At 52.0% G+C, this 18,297-nt stretch overlaps 2 protein-coding genes across 3 annotated transcripts in view; one reads left to right on the top strand and one right to left on the bottom strand.

Moving 5' to 3' along the window:
* The first annotated feature begins 10,404 nt into the window (after positions 1-10,404).
* On the top strand, positions 10,405-12,699 carry TMEM271 (transmembrane protein 271). The gene has a single exon (XM_045881712.3). It carries the CDS (start codon positions 10,656-10,658, stop codon positions 11,790-11,792), a length of 1,137 nt encoding a protein of 378 aa, XP_045737668.1. The 5' UTR covers positions 10,405-10,655; the 3' UTR covers positions 11,793-12,699.
* A 133-nt stretch (positions 12,700-12,832) lies between these two features.
* PIGG (phosphatidylinositol glycan anchor biosynthesis class G (EMM blood group)) overlaps positions 12,833-18,297 on the bottom strand; it is a 57,823-nt gene continuing 52,358 nt past the window's right edge. Inside the window, exon 13 of one of the 2 annotated variants that reach the window (XM_045881702.3) lies at positions 12,833-13,452. In XM_045881702.3, coding sequence (XP_045737658.2) covers positions 13,407-13,452 — 46 coding nt within the window. In that variant the 3' untranslated portion in view covers positions 12,833-13,406. Of the gene's footprint in view, positions 13,453-16,113; positions 17,390-18,297 lie in introns of those variants that run through there. The other variant, XM_045881698.3, reaches the window with a different exon arrangement.

Genomic DNA, 18,297 nt, shown 5'->3' with positions numbered 1-18,297 from the left:
GGTTTGGCCCATGGGCTACAGTTTGCCTCTCTAAGCCAGCCTCAGCCTTCTGTCCAGACTGGTCGGGGACCAGAGCTGAGCCACACTGAATGTTTCCTGACAACTGCTACAGGGGCAGAGGGGGAAGCTCCTTGCCCACATTGAGCAGTCCTGGCTCTTTCCTTCCTCTGGACCTACCCCAGTTGCTGCTGTCTTGGGGAAGACAAGTCTGAGGTGGAGCCAAGACCAGAGGACAGAAGAGCCCAAGAACTTGTAGGGACAGAGCTGGAACCAGCCCTCCCCCTGCAGTTTCTTGTTCCAGCCATTTGAGCAGCTTTTCTGTAACTGCAGAGGAAAGATTGTAAGACATTTGTCTGTGCATCACAGTTCAGTTATTGTACTAGTCAGGAACCCCGGGAGAAACAGAACCAACAGGGTATAGAGAGGGAGAAAGAAGGAGATTTATGTCAAGGAATTGCCTTGGGCAGTTATGGAGGCTGAGAAGTCCCACAATCTGCTGTCCACAAGTTGGAGACCCAGGAAAGCAATGGTGTATGTTCCTGCCCCAGGTCAGCAGTCTGGCAGAAGGAATTCTCCCTTTGTCCACTGTTTGCTCTAGGCTAACCCTCCAAGGGTTGGACGAGGCTGCTTTACTGAGTCCGCCAATTCAAATGCTGATCTCATCTGGAAACACTCACAGACCCACCCAGAAATCATGCTTAGCCAAGTATCTAGGTACCGGTGGCCCAGCCCAGGCGACTCATCAAATTCACCACTGCATTTACTAAAAGATCAGCTGTTGTACCCTACAAAGCCAGCTCTGGTAGCCAGGCCCTGCCAAGTGGAGCTTGGCCCTCTGAGACCACAGTCTCCCCAGTGGGCAGCTGCACCCCCAAGCCAGTGCTTGCCCCTGAGGACAGCAGCTGGGGCTGAGCCAGCCCAGACCTTAGATGTGCATTATCGCCCCTCTGCTCTGTCCCATGAACTTCTGCTCAGCTTCCACATGGAAGCCTCCCAGCTCCATCCTGCCTCCAGGCACTGAAATGAGGTTTTCCCACCCAGAGACCATTGCCAGCACCACACATACAGGATGTGAATGCTACGTGGGGCAGCCTCAGAGATGAAGCTGGAAGTGTCCTGGGGTGGGTGGGCAGCGGCAAGCTGGGGCCCAGCCACCTGGGTGCTCAGTGCTGCTGTGAGGTCCTGCTCAGAGCAGCCAGGATAGTAGCAGAGGCCAGCTTGAACTGCCTCAAACAGGAAGGAAATGTGTCATCTCACACAACCCAAGTTCAGGAGGTTGGGTGACCTGGGGTCCCTGCAGCAGTACAGTGTGGGTCCTATAGCTCAAGGGCTGGCTTCTCTCCTCTTGCCAGCTCTGCACCCCTCAGCATTGACCGGGGGTCCCCAGCTCGTGGCAGGGGCAGTCAGGGCTGACTGGCTTATCTTGGGCCCCCAAGAAGTCACAGAGTCCAGCAGAGCCCACAGTGGAAAGGGGAGGGACCCCTGAAAGGCATGGCCTCTAGGGAGAGGTGGCCCACAGTGGACTCCACACAATGGGTTGCTTGCAGTTGAGTCCATGCGACAGAGACCATATGGTCTTTTTTTTTTCCTGTTTTTTAAAGAGAGAGAGAGACAGCATGAGAGGGGGAGGGTCAGAGGGAGAAGCAGACCCCGCTGAGCAGGGAGCCCGATGTGGGACTCGATCCCGGGACTCCAGGATCATGACCCGAGCTGAAGGCAGTCGCTCAACCGACTGAGCCACCCAGGCGCCCCAAGATTTTATTTATTTATTTGAGAGAGAGAGAATGAGAGAGAGCACATGAGAGGGGGAGGGCCAGAGGGAGAAGCAGACTCCCCGCTGAGCAGGGAGCCCGATGTGGGACTCGATCCTGGGACTCCAGGATCATGACCTGAGCCGAAGTCAGTTGCTCAACCAACTGAGCCACCCATGTGCCCCGACCATATGGTCTTAAAGCCTAAAATATTTACCATCTGGCCCTTGACAGAAAATGTTTGCTACCTCCTGGCTTAGGTTAATCATAGCCCAACCCTAGAGCTGGTGGAGGTGTTGGAGGAGGACATTGAGAGGACTTGACACCTGGTCGACCTGTGAGTTGGACCTGGGTAAATGGAGGCTCTTCATTCCCTCCTCTGTCCTTGGAATGTTCATTCTGCTTGACCTCCCCACTCCCAGAAGCTGTCCCAAAGAACAGACTTGAGAAAGTAATGTGTTGAGATCATCTGGATGGTATCTCTGACTGAACACCATTAAAACCATTATGTAAACGTTTAAGATTCTGGAAGGCAGATGTGAAGATCTCCTTGTCTTGTGGCCACCCAGACAAGACTCATGGGTGAATTTCCCTGCTTCTTAAACTTGTCACTTGCCAACCTGAAGTAGATTGCCTCTTCCTTCTGTCTCTTCCTGCCCTTTCCGTCTGGAGACCTGTTTCAGATTTCACCTGGGAAGCTCCCAAGGAGGTTGCAAACGAATAGGAGGGTCATTGTCCCTGAGCTACCTGGGCTACTTGGAAGAGGATGGATGTCTGACAAAAGTCGGGTCCTATAAACATCCAATGGCCCCTGCTGGGGCAGGCTTTGGGCAAAGCACTGTTGGCACCAACGGGGACTGGAGTTTACTGTAGGTTTGGTTTCCCTCTTCATCCTGTTTCTCAGCCAGCCAAGAAGATTGGCATGTCCCAAGCCTGGAATCTCAGAGGGGGACTCACCACAGGAAGGGAGACTGAAGAGACAGATGGAATGCATTAGACAACAAGGAATAAGGGACAGGGTCCTCAATTCAGAGGAGACGTGTGATTATAGTGGACTGAGACAGAAAAACTCAAGTAATGATCATAGAGCCAAGGACCAAGAGGGAAACTGAAAAGCCCCATGATAGAATAGTCTGGCTCAAAGGATCAGTCTGCTCCGAAGAAACTGTAGCTGCAAGTAAGGTGGCTTCAGGGCCCGGAGTTGGGAGAAAACACTATTGCCCAGCTGGGGTTGTAAAGCAGTGGCCAGCACTCTAGTAACAGGATTGAGATCTACCCCTCCATCCCTGCAATTGACCTCAAGCAACTGACCTGTGGCTTTGGCTAATGTGGGAGGAAGTGAGAAAGTTACTTCTAAATAGCCATAATGTAGGTTCACCATTGCCTTTTATCCCATTTCCATAAAAACACCACATCCCCAAAAGGGTTGTTTCCCCATGTGGGGTCCCATAGTGAAGAGGACACAGCGCAGCTGTCCAGCAACCATGTGATGTGAGTGAGGGTACTTTGGTTGTTGTAAGCCATGCTCATCTGAGACTGTTTACTACCTCAGCATAACGCAAGAAGTTAACTTTTTTTTTAAAACCACAGATGCAGAATTGAGTTAATCCTGTTCCCTGGTTCATGAGCCATTATCATCATGGGTCCATGCAAAGCCTCTCTTGTATCTTACTTTATCCATCCATCCTATTTATCCAACCTGCATCCCTTCCCCATCCCCCATCCATCTATCCATCCACCATCCATCTGTCCTCCCAGTTCTTGTATGCAAGTTTGAGTACTCCCATTTAGTATCTTCCATCAGGTAGCACCTTAAAAAAGTTGTGGGGGAGTATAAAGAAAAAGTGAAAATTTCTTTTAGGAATTCAAGTTCAATTCACTTGTTATTTTAAGCTACTAAGCAATGTTTAAAGGAAAATTTATAGCATTAAATGATTATATAAGAAAAGAAGAAAGGTCTCAAATCAGAACTAGAAAAAGAAGAGCAAACTAAAGCCAAAGTAAGCAGGAAAAAGGTACTAATAAAAGAGCAGAAATCAATGAAATAGAAAACAAACAAAAATAATGAAACTGACCACTAGTTTTTTGAAATGATCAAAAATATTGATAAACTTCTAGTCAAGTTGATCAAGAAAAATCACACAATTTACCAATATCAGGAATGAAAAAAGGAATTTCACTACGGATCCTACAGACACTAAGGAATTAAAAATTTTTCAACATTTTATTCTTTCAGCTTTATTGAAATTTTCTTTTATAAATTCAAGTTCAAACTAAGAGATTTGATTCACTCATTGTTATTTTAAGCCACTAAACCAGAGGTAAACAAAACAAAACAAAACCTCACAGCCTGGCTGGGCTTATCACCTTGTGTGGGAATATCTTACTTTTCAGATTCAGTGTGTGCTCCTTTGTCCTGCTTAAGTGTGAAAACCATGTGGCACCTGACCAAGCCCACTGCTCTACCTGTCCACGCAGTGAGGGCTGGAGTTTTCTGCTGCAGCCCAAGAGGCGTGCATGCAGGCTAATGGCCATGCACCAGCCACTGGGAGGGACCCACTGGCCATGGGGGACCAACACTCACAACTAAAGCTGACCTTGGTCTGTGACTTCTAGTGTGAGGAAGCTTGCTCCCTTCAGTGCTTGACTGTGCTGTGGTTTTTTTGATGGCTCTAACACCAAGATGTAGAGGGCAGAAGTATTTGTACTTCTCCTCCTGATAACAGGCAACAGATGCTACTTGCAATGCCCAAAGAGGATTTATATCAGGAATGCAAGGTTGGTTTAATATTGAAACTCAGGGAATGTCATTTGCCATATTAACAGACTGAAAAAGAAAAACCAATTTATAAGTTCACCACTTACATTGGGACAACTTTATGCCAACAAATCTAAAAGCATAAATGTAATGGACAAATTCCTTGAAAGACACAAACTATTAGCATTCATTAAAAATTTTTTTAACCTGAATATCCCTAAAACTCTTCTAAAATTTTTTGAATGTATTTGAATTTATAGGTAAAATCATCACAGAAAGAAAACTTTAACCCCAGATGGGTTCACAAGTGAATTCTACCAAACACTTAAGGAAGTGTTTTCTGAAATATTTCTTAATGAAGAAATAATACCAATTTTATACAAACCTTTACAGAAAAGAGGAAATGAGGGAGTATTTCCCAATTCATTTTATGAAGTCAGCATCACTCTGACACTAAAACAAGACAAAAACATCACAAGAATGAAAACTATAAATAATACCCCAATTAACACAGACCCAAAAATCTTGAACAAAATAATATGCAAAAACGATAGGTGTATCCAACTATGTGTGATTGGATAAACAAATTTTGGTGGAATTAGGCTCAGCAATATGAATGAATGGATAAAAACAAAGCATTATGCCAAATGCAAGAAGCCAGGCATAAAAGAATATATATTTTATGATTCTAGGTATATGAAAATGTATACTAAAGCTATAGCCCAGAAAACAGATGAGCAGGTGCATAGGAGCTGGAGTGAGGAGAGGCAGACTGACAGGAGGCGCTTGTGCTTAGCTGGAATAGCCCTGTGTCACGACTGTGGTGATGACTTACACCACTGTGTACGGTTGTCTAAATTCAGCAGTTGTACACTTAAAAATTAGTGATTGCTAATCGCACATAAATTGTGTCTCGGTAAAAAAGAGCACAAAAATCTGAATAGATATATTCCTCATGATCCAACAAAATGCACACCAAAGCATAGTGGTACACACACATAAGAAAGTTCACAACAGCTTTATTTGTTTAAACTATAAACAATCAAATCAAGTCATCAGTAAAATGGATAAATACATTGTGGCATATTCTTATAATGGCTTAGTATCCAGCAATGAAAGTGAATGAGCTACAGACATATCAATCAACAGGGATAAATTTTACAGATATCAAGCTGGATGAAAGAAAGCAGACACAGAGCAATCATGTTCTATAACTCCACTTATATGAAGTTCAAAAAACACACAAAGCCAAACTAAAATGTTTAGGAGGGCATGCCCAGGTGATAAAAGTATAAATAAACACAAGGAAGTGGTTTCAGATGAAGTTGGCAGAATCTTTCTGGGAGGGAGGCAGCAATTGGGGAGGCGCCTGCTATGTGCTCAAGTCCTGCAATATTGCTCCTTGACTTGGTGGCAAGTACCTAGATGCTCATTTATAAGTCATTAAGCTGTTACATGTGTATTTTATGGACTTTTTCTGTGGATCTATTATATTTCACAAGATACAAGCATTTAACGTAATAATTAAGGTGCATTCTTGTGTCTCGCAGAACTCACTGGCTCTGGTTTCATGAGAAGGAGTTCTTTAGATTAATCATACCTATGCAGAGTTGGTACATAAATGCACACACAACATCCATAAGTGAAGATCAGTACTGATTGTTCCTAGAAAAAGGGGGCTGAGAATTAATAAAGAAGAAAAATTTGACTATTTAGCCAGTTAAAAAGATAAAGGATAAAAATACTGAAAAGTTAAATGATAAATTAGAAAAAAATAATTATAATCAGACAAATTAACTGAAGTCAATTCTCTGGGAGGCTGGATTTCAAATGCTAATAAACATGTAAATATTAAAATGAAATTTAAAGCTGATAGGGAAAATATTCTTCACTTGAAGCATGATTACTGCTGCAGTCAGAAACAAACAAACAACACATGACGGTTTGAGTCACCATCTCTGGGCTCTGGTTCCCTGTCTTTAGGTATCAGGTAGTGATGCATCCCGCCTGGAGGTGCTACGCTGGTCCCTGTGGAAGCGTGTGGCACCTGGTGGGCTCTGTGATGTTTAAAATCACTCCTCCTTCCCCAACAACCTGTCTGAAGTCATCGCTCACTGAGGTGTTGCTTCTTTCCAGAGTGGGTCCCCTGCCTGACCTCTGAGTGCCCCAAATCACCCCACTGTGGACCACAGCTACTTCCTCCCAGGGGGCCCCTCTGGCTATGCTGTGTGGCTGGGAGGGAAGGGGCTTCACAGTTGAGTCTGGCAGGGGTTGTGGGAAAGGGTTCTGCAAGAAAGCAACAGAATCAGTTTTCAAAATGTGCGTGGGTCATTCCAATTCATACCCCTGGTTATAGGTGTCAGAAATCACTTCAGGTGCAGAGAGGCCCTTCCCATGAGAGAGGGATGGTTATGGGGTCACCCTAAAAGGAAGCTCTGTATAATAGGGACCACAGGGGTGCCTGGGTGGCTCCGTGGGTTAAGTGCCTTCAGGTCAGGTCATTATCCCAGGGTCCTGCTCAGCAGGGAGTCTGCTTCTCCCTCTCCCTCTGCCCCTCCCTCTGCCCCTCCCCCTGCTCATGCTCCTTCTCTCAAATAAAAATAAAGTCTTAAAAAAACAATAACAGGGACCACAGACTGCTGCCCCTCCTTCCTGCAGACAGAGGGGAAAACAGGTGACTATCTGCTGAGTGCCAGGCAGCAAATAGGGGAGATTACAATGCTTGCAATGAGCACCATGATGGGGTAGGACTCTTCCACCTGTGCCCCAAATGCTCCCACCAACCCCACATGCCTTCATCTCCTCAACCCAGTCTTGGGCTGAACCCTGGGCAGTGTTCCTCCAAAACACGCTCCACAGCATGCGCCTGCCCTTCTAGGGTCTCCTCATCCTCAAGACGAAGTCCAAACTGGCACGGCTCAAGACCCTTCATGACAGGTCACCTGCTCTCTGCCCCTAACTTTTCTGGAGGTCCAGGAGTTCCAAGCTCTCTCCTCAGGTCTTTGCCTTTCCTCCGGCTGCCTGCTCCCACCTCCCTCGTGGCTCCCTCCTAGAGAGCCTTCCCTTACCTCCACACAGAGGTGAATGCCTCTTCTGCCTGTTGGCCTGGCCTGTTCTCCCAGTGAGCAGAACCAAACAGATATTTAGATTCTGTCCCAGGAGAGAGTGACCCAAGGTTGGTGGGTGGTCACTGCTCATTCATTCACTCATTCACTGAATCCACACAGCCATGTCAGGACTGAATCCATCCTGATGGGGAGGAGCAGGGGGACAAGTTGGACATGGACGCTGCCTGCATTGAGCAACTAATCTGATGGGAAAGACAGACATTTAGACCACCAGGAGTTCCTACCTGTTATGGGGGCCCCTCTGCCAGGAGCTGGGGGGGGCAGGGAATTGGGGGACACAGGAAGGAGGGGAAGCAGGGAGGGAGGTTAGTGGGGCAGAGGGAGGTGAAGGTTGTGCACAGAGCCTGGGTTTGAACTCTGACTCCACAAATAACTGCTCTGCTCATGGAAAGCCTCTGTGAGAATAACAGGGCCACCTGACTCAGGGTTTGTTGCAAGGATTAAATAAGAAAACCCATGCAAAGCACTCTACAGTGTTTGGAGGACAGCAGACACCGAACAAAAGTTAGTGAGGTGAAGCTAAGATCTAAGAAATGAGAAGGCAGAATCCAGGTGAGGATGTGGCAAGGGAAACATACAGCAAAAAGAGGGAACAGCATATGCAAAGGCCCCATGGCAGGAAGAGGCATGATGAGTTTAAGGAACAGAGAGGTTGTCAGGGGGATGGAAGTGTCTAGCCAAGGGTTGATGGGGGGGGGGGGCACTGAAGGAGAGAGGAGGCCAGACCTCAAACAAATCCTAAGCTTCTGACCTTCATAGTAGTTACCACCCAGCCCCCTTCCAGCCCCGCCCCCCCCACCCCCCCCCCCCCCCGCCGCGAGGACTCCGGGCCTCCTTCCCAGGATCGGGCGGGGGGGGGGGGGGAGGAGGAGCCAACGTCAGTTCACTTCCGCCCCCAAAGCCTAATCAATCTGGCTGCAGCAGCGCGCAGGGGGAATGGAGAGACTGCTCCGTCCTTCTCCACGGAGGTAGCTGCAAACCTCGTCTCCCTGGAAACCGGAATAATCATGGGAAGTAAGCTCATGGCAGCTCCGCTCACGCGCGTGGGTGCCACGATTATTATACAAGCTGATTTACACACTGTCCTTTTAAAACCTGTACACCATAAATGTGAAAGAAGGCTCACTATTCCCACTTTTCTGGCAAGTCATCCTGCATGAGGAGCAGGACAGAACGAGGAGGTTCAGCCGATGTTCTAAAATCTGCACTCCCTGCTAAAAATACAGTGAAACCTGCTCCTTCTCCTCACAGCTATGGCAGTTCGAGTCAATCCCACGCAAATGTCCAGAGAGCCGCATGAAGGGCCTTCATATTACATTTACTGGGCAGATGGTTTCCGTGAAAGGTGGGCGAGGGGCTCCTGCACGCGGGCCGCCTTGCGAATGTGGGTGCGGCTTTCTCCAGACACAAGGAACCTCTGGGGGCTTGTGCCCCTACTTACCGAGCACCAGTGGACATGCACTCTGCCCAGGAAAGGGCATGAAGCTGTGAGCTCAGGGGCTGTCTCCGTAGGCCAGAACTGGCTAAGTCGGTGGCCGGAACGGACGTGTGTTCCCAAGCACGCGGCCTCTCCCCAGCTCTTTCCCTAGCTGCAGCCGCGCCTGCCTCTCCTGGATGCAACGCAAAGTTATTTAACGCTGCAGTTAGCCGGCAGAGTGAGTCATGGGCTGTCCAGGCCTCGCTGCGGCAGCAGCGGAGATGGTGTGGAAGGAAGCGCCGGCGCAGGCCCAGCCTCTCGGTCTGGTGGGACCTCAGGGGGCCTTCCAGAGACGTCCCGTCCCAGGGCTCCTTTCAGGAAGAGGATGGAGGGCCCAGAGAGACCGGGGGGAAGGTCATCTCCCTCGCCCCGCACACGCCCACGCTTTCCTTCACCCACCTTGAGTTCCCGGGGTCAGAAAGAGGCGCTTTACCGCCCCCCAACCCCCCACCGTTGCCCTCAGGCCGTGAACGGCCTTCTGATGAGTTAACTCACACGTACCCGAGCCTGAGGAAAATTCCTGCACGATCCCGGAGAAGGGCTTTTTAGACTAAAGTCCAAATGAGATTCATCCGAGGTTCTGCCTGAGGCTTCACCTCTACCCACCTCCCCACCACCCTCACGCACACGAGCCGGCGATTCCCAGGCTGCGCTGGAGGGTCCCAGCACCTGATCTCCTTCTCTCTCCTTTCCCTGGCATCCAGACACCCGCACCCATCCCCCCCCCCTCCGCTCAGCACCCAGGCTCACCTCTTCCCTGGGCTCCCATCTCCCCTCCCTCTCACCCAAACCTCCTTCCCACCTGGGCTCTCCCTTCCTGCGTCCTCCTCCCTCCCCTGATCTGCAGACTGGCCCCCTGCCCTTCTCCTGCACTCAGGCTCTCCCTCATACCCCTTCAGCACCCGGCTCGCCTCTTCCCCCCTTCCCTGCACCCCAAGCTAACTTCCTCAGGCTTCCAGGCCGCTGGCAGGCCGGTGAGAGCGGAACCTGGTCTTCGGGGAAGTGCAGACCTAGGGGCACAAGAGGGGGGAGGTATTGGGGGGGACCCCTGGGGGCAGCCAGGGGTAGGGGAGAGAACCCTGGGGTGGGGGGTGGTGCTCCCCAAGCGGCCAGGATAGTGGGAGGAAGGCGGAGAGACGAGAGAGGGGGCACTTCTTCTTGGGGAGGCGGCGGAGGGGCGTCCTAGGGGCTGCGGGGGCTGGGGGGGGGCGGAGGAGGGCGGTGCCTGGGCCAGGCTCACGGGGCCGCGGGTGGGGTGGGGGGAGTGGAGCGTCCAGGGAGGGGCGCCGCGGGCTGGGGAGGGGGCGCGCGCGCCCTGCGGTCCTCCGCGCCGCATCGGTTCCCGGCGCGGGGCCGCGGCGGCGGCGGCGGGAGGCGGAGGATGCGGACTCCGGCGGCGGCGGCGCGGGCCAGGGAGGACGCGGGAGGATGAGGAGGAGGCCGGCGGTCCGGCCGCGCGGCGCCGGGAGGAGGCGCAGGCGGCGGGGGCGGCGGCGGGCGGCGGCGGGCGCGCGGGGTGCGGGCCGGCTCGGGCGCGGAGGATGAAGTGGAGCGTCCGCGGGGCCTGCGCCGCGCTCTCCTCCTGCCTCCTGCTCGCCTGCGCGCTCAGCGCCGCCGCCGTCGGCCTCAAGTGCTTCTCGCTGGGCTCGGAGCTGCGCGGGGAGCCGTTCCGGCTGGGGGCGGCCGCCGGCGCCTTCTACTCGGGGCTGCTGCTGGCCGCCGGCCTCTCGCTGCTCGGCGCCGCCCTGCTCTGCTGCGGGCCCCGGGACGCGCCCCTCGCGGGGCCGGGGCCGGGGCCGGGCCCGGGCCCGGGGGCCCCTGCGGCCCAGGCAGGGGCTCCAGAGGCTGCGCCGGGGGAGCCGGGGGCCGCAGCCGGGCCCCCAGGGCCAGTGAACAGCCAGAACCTGCTCCTGCTCGGCGTCCTCGTCTTCATGCTCGGGGTCCTCAGCGCCTTCGCGGGCGCCGTGATCGACGGCGACACCGTGTCGCTAGTAGAACGCAAGTACTCCCACTACTGTCTGCCCCCCCGCGCGCCGGCCGCCGCCCCCGGCGCGGCCCCCGGCCCCGCGGCCGCCGCCCCCGGCCCGGCCCCCGGCGCGCCGCGCGCCCGCAGCGCCCTGGACAGCGCCACGTCCGCCAAGTGCCGCCAGCTGAAGGACTACCAGCGGGGCCTGGTGCTTTCCACCGTCTTCAACTCGCTCGAGTGCCTGCTGGGCCTGCTCAGCCTCCTGCTGGTCAAGAACTACAGGTCGTCGCAGGCTCGGCGCGGCCGGCGCGGCCGGCGGAGGGGAGGCCGGGCCCCGGCGCGGCCCCGCGGCGGCCCCGGGCTCCGCGCGCAGCCGCCGGCCTCCCGGGCGCGGCGGGGCCGGCGGGGCCGGCGCGGGCGGCGGCTGCAGCCGCGGCCGAGCGAGGCTTCCATCCTGTCCCCGGAGGAGTCGGACTTGGCCGCCCCGGGGGACTGCGCGGGCTTCGCGGCGCACCACGCAGTCTCCTACATCAACGTGGGCGTCTTCCACGCGTTCGACGAGGCGGGTGTGGAGGTGTGCTGCGGGGGGCACCCGTCGGTGGAGCTGCCGGGGTACGCGCCCTCGGATCCCGACCTCAACGCCTCCTACCCCTACTGCTGCCGGCCGCCCTGCGAGGCGGGGCGCCCGTGGGAGCCAAGCCGGGCCTGCTGAGCCCCCGGGCCCACCCCAGACGGACCGCGCTCGGGCCCGCGCGCGCCTCCCGGCCCGGCCACCCAGCGAGGGACGACCTGGGCCGCTGTGGCTTTGCACCTTCAGGGGCGGACTGGCCTCGCGTCGCCGAGGGCTCCTCGCCGCGAGACTGGTCCTTCACTATTACCATTTCTGTGTCTGGGAGGTTTCTCTTCTTTTCCGTGTCTGTTCGTATCCGGATTCCATTTTAAAGTTTACAATAAATGTTTTGGGGTTGCCTCGCCCCCATCGCACTTCTCTTTGGCAAGTCCGGTCCAGGGTGAGAGAGTTCGGAGAGCGAGGGTGATTTCGCGGGAGGAACCCTCGCTGAGAGGACAGAAAGACAGAGCAGCTGGTACTTTAGGGTTGGCAGAAGTGGAAAAGCACCCAACAGCAACACTTTGTACACGGATGTGCCTGCTTTCGTTGATACTTTCTTACTGTAAAGCTCTCCATAAACAGTGAAAATGTTTGGTAAATTTATTGCAATTTAAAATTGGTTAGTTCCTTTGTTAAATTAATTGCTATGTTATTGGAGATATTCATCAAATTGGAGTTAGGGGGTGTCGACACACAAATCAGTTTGGGGCAAATGGTTGAAGTTGGTCAAATGTTGAATTTGAACAGTTGTATTCTGCTAGGTGGTTGACTCCATCCAACCTCTTCCTAAAGCTAACTTTCAGACATTTCTTTTTTTGGAAACTGGCAGTGGGGTTTCTACTGCAAAGCTGAGCTTATTTTTGGTTAATATATATGAACAATCCAATCCTATTTTGGAAAATCACAGTCATAGTTTTTCTGGCAAAGATTATTTTCCTGTTAATTAATTCATTAATCTGGTAATTTTGCATATTATAGCATTTCATTTAAAAATACACCCCTTAAATAGCCTTAATTGATGTGAAGGTCATACTTTTATATCCTTAGGATATACATATGTGTGCATACTTACACACACGATATGAAATGCATTCTAGGTGACAGCAAAACGTGTTTCCATCCAGTCTGGTGGGCTGGCTGGGAGCCAGCCTGGCTCAGAGTCTTGGGGAAAAGGTAATTCAACTGTATGTGCTGGAATTGTGGCGCCAGACAGGAATGCCGATAATTCTTAAGGTGCTTGGAGCAGAGCCCCACCCTGGCCTGAAGAGTGTGTGTCTCCTGCGAGGGGAGGTGTGGACCCACCCAGTGCTCTGCCAGGGGGTGAGCACCACACAAAACACTTCAGGTGAGAAAAGCTAAATAAATCGTGTGTAATATCTTTATAGTGTATAGGGTTCACTTCTAATTGTGGGAATGTAGCCAGATTTAAGGGATGAAGGCAGAGTTTCCAGGTCCAGGCTCTGGGGTGAGACTTCTCCTCAGCTCACAGGTATCTTGCACAAAACCAGAGTTCCCTATACCTAGACAACCAAGGCCCCCATCCCAGCTGGGACTTGGCTGGGCTGCCCAGCTGCAGCGGAGGCTACTGGAGAGAGGAGGTCCCACATCCATGCAGAGGAATGGAGGAGACCTGTCACCCGTCAGCACTTGATCCATGGAGGTGACAAGCCCATCACGCTGATGCTCGGGCAATTCCTGTGTAACATGGGGGTCTGATCAGAGGCAACAGGCCAGTGTTTCCTCCTTGTTATGTTGATGCCACCTGAGGAAAGAGGATGATTCACAGCCAATTTAGTAGGTTCTCATCCACAGTTCTATTCAGATATTGGCCCATATTCAGCCTCTGGATTCAGTCAGGTTGAGTGCAGGGCCCAGCTAGTCCCACTGCTGGTCCTCACAGCCTGGTCCCTCTCATGCCCCTGCATCACCAGCCCACTGACCATCAACCTTATGCAGAAAATATGATACTTGGCAGCAAAAGTGGGTTTTGAGATACTTTTTCCCATCTACCTAAGTCAGATCAAGAAGGAATTGCCAGGTGTTTCCTGCCTCCTGAGCAGGAATGCTCCCCACTCCTGGAGCAGAGGTCTCGTAGACAGCTGCCAGGCTGACCCCCCAGAGCTTACACAGCAGAGGTGGCTAGGCCAGTGTATCCTGGATGGGCGGGCACACGGTGGGAAGGCCTGGGCAGGGACCACCCCAACAGAGCAAACAGCATGGACACAAGATGTCAGACCTCCCAGTATCCTTCTTATTTTCTGAAGTGTTCCATCTTAAACTAATTTGTACACCTTAAAATGTTATCTGCCTTATGAATCTTCCAAATTTGCAATCAAAACCAGTGACCTCTCTAAAGTTTCAGAGATTTCTTGGGAGAGAACAGAAGGCAGAGGGGGGTGAGGTGGGTGAGGCCAGCGCAGGAGCCAGCCGGAACATTGCACCATCTGTGTGGTCATCTGGCCAGGGCAGCAGGGAGCATCTGGGGGTGCGTCGGCAGCTGCTTTTCCCCACAGAAGGCGAACTTCTATGTGACCAATAGACTAGATGAGATTTTTCAAGGTGCGAGTGTTTCTAACTCCACAAATATTGTTAACTCCACTTTATAGAGGCTGATATAATGATGTGGGATGACATCAATTTTATTTTTTAGAGTTTATTAGAGGAAATAAAATCAAGTCTCCCTAAACTTACATTGTTCCAAAGATGTCAGGGACATGAGTGGGGAATTATGAAGCTACTGAGCTTCCTTTGAATTAGGACTGACTTCCTGGGGACCACTCCCACGCCTTGACGGGCACCTGCCTCGCGGCACTCCTCATGCACGTCCATTCTACTTCCTGTAAGTTTTAGGTTTTTAAAATCGATTCCTTATTCTCCTTAGAAAATAATGCCAGTCCTTGGAACTTTCTTAAAATGGGTCTTTCTCTGCTTCTCAGAATAATAATGAACTCCTGGCTGGTCTAGTGGTGGCCAGACGGAGTTCATGATTATGACCAAGTACCAGAATGAAACAAAACACATTTTAGTTGTTTCATGGCTTAGTGCTGAGTTGTAAGTTATTATTTTTAACATGAAGGTTGTTTGTCTTTAAGGGAACACTTTAAGGTAACACGTGAGGTAGTCACCAAACAAGGCACAAACGTTTACCTAGATTGATCAGCAGGCCTTCCCAGGGTCTCAGGTATCTTTCTTTTGTCCGAAGGGGTGCTCTGCCCTTGGCAACACAAATCTGAACCACACAATTGAATTTTTGACTGAAATTCAATTAAACAATCATTTGATTTTAAAAACCAGTCAGATAGTCTTTGTGATGAAGATCATGCAGCTGGTGCTTAAAGATTTTAGTCCTGGCACAGCACAGGCAGAGACCTTGACCACGCACATACACACATACACGCATGAACACACACACAAGTGCACACAAACACAAATGCATGTGTATGCCCGTGTATGAATGTGTGCACACGGACACACATACACGTGTGCACACACCCATGCACAGACACACATGCAGACACACACTGCCTCATGAGAAGCGTCTGAGGGCCAGACCAGCAGCCCTGCCCGTGGCATCCAGGGCTCCAGGTAGAGCCTGTCTGGGTTGGAGAGGCCGGGCTGCAGACTGGCACAACCAACCCCTTGCAGTGTTGTAGGGTTTGCACGTGGGGAGCATGCCCTGGAGGGTAGCTGGTGGGTGCTGAGCTGCGTGGGGGCCTGCACACTCTGTTGCATCAGGGGGAGAGAGGGGGGGTGGGCCCTCACCTGGCTGCCAGCACAGCACAGCAAGCCACACGTGAGCTGCCCTGGCATCGGTGCCAGTGGGTGCGGAAGGCTGAGCTCCCAGGTGCTTAGGTGGGTCTGTGTTGCATAGACACCTGCCACGGCTTGTCGGTGCTGACCTCTTTGATGTCACCTTCAGCTCAACTCCCCCTCTGAGCGAGGGCTGCCTGCATGCCACGCTGTCCTGGGGTGCCCTCAAGGTTATTATTGCCCCAAAGCATGGCTTTCTCATCAAGAAAGAAAGTGAATGAATGACAGAAACCTTAGGAAAAGTGAATTCTGGCATATAGTTATGGATAAACTTTATATACCTATGTACCTATTTCTCCATGAGGCAGAGCAGCAGACTAATGCCAACTGGTTGACTTTCCAGGTGATCCAATATGTGCTTGATTTGCCACTCTTTAACACAGTGACTGACAGGAGCAGAACACCAACAAAATGGGGAAAAAATGAACTTAGGAAAAGAGTATTCATGAATCATTGTGTCCCCAATCTGAATTCTCTAAGGACTTCCTGGGGTGGCAGGAGAAAACCTGGTGGTTCCCAGAGCTGTGTTTATAACAGTTGTCTTAAAATCTCCATGTTTAGAGGGGACTCTATTTATACATGGGGGTTTCATCTAGAGAAGCCCAGATCTCTGTTTTGCCTTTTTATCTGCCATTTATCAACAGAATGTCAATAAAATGTCTTGTCACTTTGGGATCAATAAAATCTGTGTTAAAGCACAACACATTCCTTTAAGCACACAAACAGCCCTTTACTCCTTGTCTCTGCATGGGTCTTGTCGTGACCCTCAAGACTCTGGCCGAGCGTGGCCAGATCTCCCCGGGATGTGCAGAACAGGTAGGTGGGTGGACAGAGACCACTCTGGCCCCGCATTGCCTCAGCCCTGGTTCTGCTGGGGGCATCTGGAGGGGTACCCCACCTCACCTGCCTTTCTCCCCAACACCCAGGCCCCAGATTTGGCCTTGAGTACCTGCTGTGGTCCTTACCCTTTTCCTAAACCACCAGCCTGATCCCTTTCTCCTCAACTCCCGGTGCATCATTTCCCTAGAACATGGGTCAGATCATGCTATCCTAGTCAGAACCTGCTCTTCAAGAACTGCCCTTTTCCTGAAGGAAGCAAAATCTGGTGGACCTGGCCCAACCTGACCCTTCAGCCTTCTCTGTGAGCTACCAGGGGCTGGGGACAACCTGCCCAGAGGCTCCTATCTGGTAGGTCTCTATGAATAAATAGTGTGGCAAACATCGTATCCTGGGTGTGCAGTAGGGAAAACAGAATGAGCTGATCGGGAGAGGAAGGAGGGTGTGTCTCTTGAGCAAAGTGCGGGGCTGGTACTGTGGGCCTGGACCACCACAGGCCCCTGGAGCGCGAATTCGTTGCCCATGGCTTCCGTCACAAATCACCACAAACTGGGTGCCTTCTCTCACAGTCTGCGGCCTGAGATCAAGGTGTTAGCAAGGTTGGGTCCTCCTGGAAGCTCCGAGGAAGAGTCGATTCCAGACCTTTCTCCTGGCTTCTGGTGGCTCCTAGCGATTCCTGGTGTTCCAATCTCTGCCTCGTCTTCATGCGGCCTTCCCGTCTGTCCCCGTGTGCCCTCCACTGTGGCTTACAAGGACATTCTCATTGGATTCTCATTGAATTTAGGTCCCACTGTAATCCAGTGTGATCTGCAAATAAGGCCATGCTCTGGGTGGACCAAACTTTTGGGGGGGACAATACTGAACTCAGTGCAAAGCTCAGTTGAGGTCTGCGGTTTGCTCATTCTTGCCTGCAGGAAACGTTTATGCCTTTCTGTGCGGGGCTAGCTGCTGAGGACCTCAGAGCACCAGCACTCCTGGCCTGGGACATGCTGTGCGAGAATGAAGCTGTTGGAGCGCTCATCAGACCTGAATAGATCATCCAGATGAATATTCTAAAAAAAGCCGAAACATTAAAATTAATTGCCCAAGGGGAAAAACTTCCTGAAAATAAGTTATATGTGCTATATTTGCAAATATTTTGAGATAACAGCCACAATAACTGCATTCTTTTGCAAATCCAGACAGGCATATGTCATTCTCCCCTCTATGCAGGGTTGGGGCAGGAGTGGCCTCAGTGCCCGGGAGGTGGGGGGGCTGCCAGTCCAGCTGGGAGACAAAGGGTTCAGGACCCCAGGCTATTTTGAAAGTGACCTTCCCCCTCTGACAGGGATTCTTCTAGGCCTCTCTACCTCAGGACATTTGCAGGACCTTGGGTCAGCCTCTGTCTTACTCATCTTAGGAGCTTTCTTTCTGCCTACTCTCTCACCTCCAGCCTCGGTTCACGGGTTCTCATTCTGTGAGAATGCTGGTGCCGTCCCCTGACCCTGTGTTCCCTTTTCCTGGCTCAGCTGGGACATCACCTTTGCTGGAATCTCCCCTAAATTCACCGGCAGGACAGTGTCTGCTCTGCATTCCTACACTTAACCCATTGGGCATGCCCATGAGAGTCCCTCTTGCCTTTTTGGTGTAACTCGGGTTATTTTTCCCTAAATGCATTGTTTCAGTTCTCCACCGTGGAGCCGCCCCCAGCCATGAGCTCACTGCCCTCCCTCACCTCTCTGCCAACCCCATCCATCCCTGAGGCTGGGGGTGGGGGGTGGGAAGAAGGCCTTGCCAGCTGCCAGAGGCCTCACCCTCACTTGCCCAGCCAACAAGGGTTTCTGAAGACTGCAGCCCAGACCCTGGGATTCCACGGGGAAGCTGGAGTACACACCACCATCTTTGTCAGTGGTGTGGGCATCACCTGATTAATGGCTAACTTGTCTGGAGCACTCAGCATGGGCTGGGCACTTTAGGTTCT

Source organism: Mirounga angustirostris, unplaced genomic scaffold, assembly GCF_029215605.1.
Source record: "Mirounga angustirostris isolate CCGP_5_RB_7025 unplaced genomic scaffold, mMirAng1.0.hap1 SCAF_2, whole genome shotgun sequence".
Lineage (NCBI taxonomy): Eukaryota > Metazoa > Chordata > Mammalia > Carnivora > Phocidae > Mirounga > Mirounga angustirostris.
Note: the sequence above shows the minus strand (reverse complement) of the source record. Positions and strands in the feature narration are given on the sequence as shown.

Bases quoted from the DNA above. Each gene is read 5' to 3' on its own strand.
- TMEM271 (XM_045881712.3), top strand. From the start codon at position 10,656: ATGAAGTGGAGCGTCCGCGGGGCCTGCGCCGCGCTCTCCTCCTGCCTC.